This window comes from Otolemur garnettii, unplaced genomic scaffold (genome assembly GCF_000181295.1).
Source record: "Otolemur garnettii isolate 467f Iridium unplaced genomic scaffold, OtoGar3 scaffold00016, whole genome shotgun sequence".
Taxonomy (NCBI): domain Eukaryota; kingdom Metazoa; phylum Chordata; class Mammalia; order Primates; family Galagidae; genus Otolemur; species Otolemur garnettii.
This window is the reverse complement of record NW_003852411.1, coordinates 26069129-26072610: the sequence shown is the minus strand read 5'-3', so window position 1 is coordinate 26072610 and position 3482 is coordinate 26069129. Positions and strand designations below refer to the sequence as shown.

The following is a 3482-nucleotide window of genomic DNA, read 5'->3' as shown; positions in this document are numbered from 1 at the left end:
TGCTGGAACCAATGGAAAGCTCCATGCAAAAAGATAAATCTTACACTGCACACAAAAATTAACTCAAATGGACCACAGACCCAAAATGTCACAGGAAAAACGATAAAACCCTCTGAAGAAAACACAGGAATAAATCTTCATGACCTTGAGTTAGGCAAAGACTTCTTAGATATGACACTAAAAGTAACAGACAAAAACCTAAATAATTAGACTTTGTCAAAATTTTAAATTTTGTGCTCCAAATACTACTATCAGGTAAGTGAAAAGAAAACCCACAGAAAGGCAAATCAAAACTACAATGAAAGAAAGCCAGGCTTAGGGCATTCTGCCTGTAATCCTAGCACTTTGAGAGGCAGAAGTGAGTGAATGCTACAGGTCAGGATTTCAAGACTAGCCTGGGCAACATAGCGTGGCACTACCTCTACAAAAAATAGAAAATTTAGCCAGGCATGGTGGCACATGCCTATATCCCGAGCTATTCTGGAGGCTGAGGCAGGAGGATCTCTCAAACCCAGGAGTTTGAAGTTGCAGTGAACTATAACGATGCCATTGCACTTTAGCCTGGCAACAAAGCAAGACCCAGTCTCAAAAAACAAAAATGGGGGAAAAGAAAACAATACCCAAGAACAACCTGCAATGTGATACTATGTCACACCCATGGGGATGGCTAAAATCTAAAGGATTGACAATACCAAGGGCTGGCAAGGACGGGGAGAAATTGGAAACTTCATACATAGTTGGTAGGAATGTAAAATGGTGTAAAAAACTTTGTAAAACTTTGTAAAACAGTTTAGTAGTTCCTCTAAAAGCTAAACATAAAACCATCACATGACCCAGCAATTTCACCACTCGATATATATGCAACAGAAATGAAAATACATGTCCACACAGACTCATATACAAAAGTGGAAACGACCCAAAGATATAGCAACAGGTGAGCAGATAAACAAAAAGGGGTATGTATCCATACAGTAGAATATTATTTGGGAATAAAGTACTGATACCAGCGACAACTTACACGAACCTCGAAAACATGATGTTAAATGAAAGAACACATTTCATATAACTTCATTTATATAAAATGTTCAGGATAGGCAACTCCATGGAAATAGAAAATAGATTATTGGTGTCCAGATCTGAGGGAGGGGGGCCAGGGGTAGGAATGGAGAGTGACTGATAATGGGCACAGAGTTTCTTCATGGGATGATAAAAAGGTCCCCAAGATACACTGTTGTGATGGTTGCACAATTCTGTAAATATACTAATAACCGGTGAATTGTACAATCTGAACAAATGAATCGTATAATACATGAATTATCTCAGTAAAGCTATTAAAAAAAAAAAAAAGCAGGCTCAGCGCCTGTAGCTCAGCGGCGAGGACAGCAGTCACTTACACTGGACCTGGTGAGTTAGAATCCAGCCTGGGTCTACCAAACAACAACTACAAGCACAAAATAGCCAGGTGTTGTGGCAGGCACCTGTAGTCCCAACTACTTGGGAGGCTGAGGCAAGAGAATCACTTAAGCCCAAGCCCAAGAGTTTGAAGTTGCTGTGAGCTGTGATGCCAAGGCACTCCACCCAAGCTTGAGACTCTGTCAAAAAAAAAAAAAAAAAAAAAGAAAAAGCATATGGGAGTTACCTTCTTTTGTAATGGGACTTTGTTTATATCAGCATGGCAATGGAAAGTTAAAAGCACTTAACCTACTCTATGCCAAAATCACAAAAGCAACTCTCCAATCTTATTTTCAGAGCTCAAAAAGAAGCAATGACATCAGGTTCTCAAGGAAGACTTGGGCCTTTCTTCCCAGGTTCCTGACCACAAAGCTACAAAAAAAGTTAACTTTGTACATCGCCAAGAAACAGTGTAATCCCGCTTAGCGCCTGTAGCTCAGTGGCTAGGATACTGGCCACATACACCAGAGCTAGTGGGTTTGAATCCAGCCCAGGCCTGCCAAACAACAGTAACAACTACAACAAAAAAACAGCCAGGTGCTATAGTGGGTGCCTGTAGTCCCAGCTACTTGGGAGGCCGAGGCAAGAAAACTGCTTAAGCCCAAGAGTTTGCGGTTGCTGTGAGCCGTGATACCACAGCATTCTACCCAGGGCGACACAATGAGACTCTGTCTCAAAAAAAAAAGAAAGAAACATTGTAATCCTAAGTGTAAAAGCAGCTTTAGCAAACTGCCTATTACTGCTAAAGACTAACCAAATTTGTATAAAACCAAGCAATCTGCCAACTGTTTTCAAGGACAGTGTATTCCCAAATCATTTTTACTTCTACTAGTGGTTATTAAAATTTATGTACAGAGATATTAATCAAAGCGTTACTTACAACAGTTAAAATTGGAAACACTGTAAGTATGTGACAACAGAAAAATTCCTACACCAGTCGCAGTGAGTTCCAATTAGGAACTACTGCAGTGCTACTAAAAACTGTGTTTTTTAAGAATACCACTCACAAAAAAAAAAGAATACTGCTCACCTTTTTTTTTTTGAGACAGTCTCACTTTGTTTCCCTCAGTAGAGTGCCAGGTGTCATAGCTCACAGCAACCTCAAACTCTTGGGCTCAAGTGATTCTCTTCCCTCAGCTTCTCAAGTAGCTGGGCATACAAGCATCAGCCACAATACCCAGCTATTGTTAGAGACAGGGTTTTGCTCTCATTCCGGCTGGTCTCAAACCCGTGAGCTCCAGCAATCCACCCGCCTCGACCTCCCAGAATGCTAGGATTACAGGCTGAGCCACTGTACCCAGCCTTACCACCCACCATTTATATGTATGGTTACAGGTTTTAAATTTCTTGGCATGTATGCTTTCAACAGACACCTAGTCAGTGTTTTACAGAGATCAAACTTTAAACGTTTATTCAATGACTAAGTGAAAAGCGGCAGAATTTTCATCAACAGTTTACGGCACACTTTAAACTCAATAGCAGGGTTCTCCAGCCATTCAGAACCAACTAAAAAATGCTGCTTTGGCATTTTCAAACTTAAACTGAAGCATACAGAAAATGCTGATGGCTCCCATGAGGGCAAACTCCAGTGAAGAAGTAAGATCAATTACACATCTAAGCAGACACTGCAGCCACATTTCTTCAAATCCGCTGTGGGTGTCCTCCACCTACCTGGTAAAGACGCCAGCCGCTAGTCCAAAAGTGGTATCATTGGCTCTTTCTAGAACCTCAGCTTCAGTGTCAAATGATAAAATGGACATAACAGGCCCAAAGATCTCTTCTTTCACACAGGTCATGTCATCTCTGCAATTAGCTGTAAACATTAAATTGAAGCCAAACGTCAGTGCAGTGATTATTATTCTTAACACTCTGTAATATCTTCTTATTCACAGTAAACAGAGAAATAAGCAGCTTGGAAAAAATTCAGTGTGGGCTATGTTAACCAGTTTGATGAAAATATTTCAAATGGTATATAAAACCAGCACATCATACCCCATGATTGCATTAATGTACACAGCTATGATTTTTTT

The 3482-nt window shown here is 40.4% G+C and overlaps 1 protein-coding gene across 1 annotated transcript in view; it reads right to left on the bottom strand.

Moving 5' to 3' along the window:
• ALDH9A1 (aldehyde dehydrogenase 9 family member A1) overlaps positions 1-3482 on the bottom strand; it is a 31075-nt gene that overhangs the window by 3105 nt on the left and 24488 nt on the right. Inside the window, 1 exon segment of the mRNA XM_003804065.3 lies at positions 3124-3265. Within this exon segment, the coding sequence (XP_003804113.1) occupies positions 3124-3265 (142 nt within the window).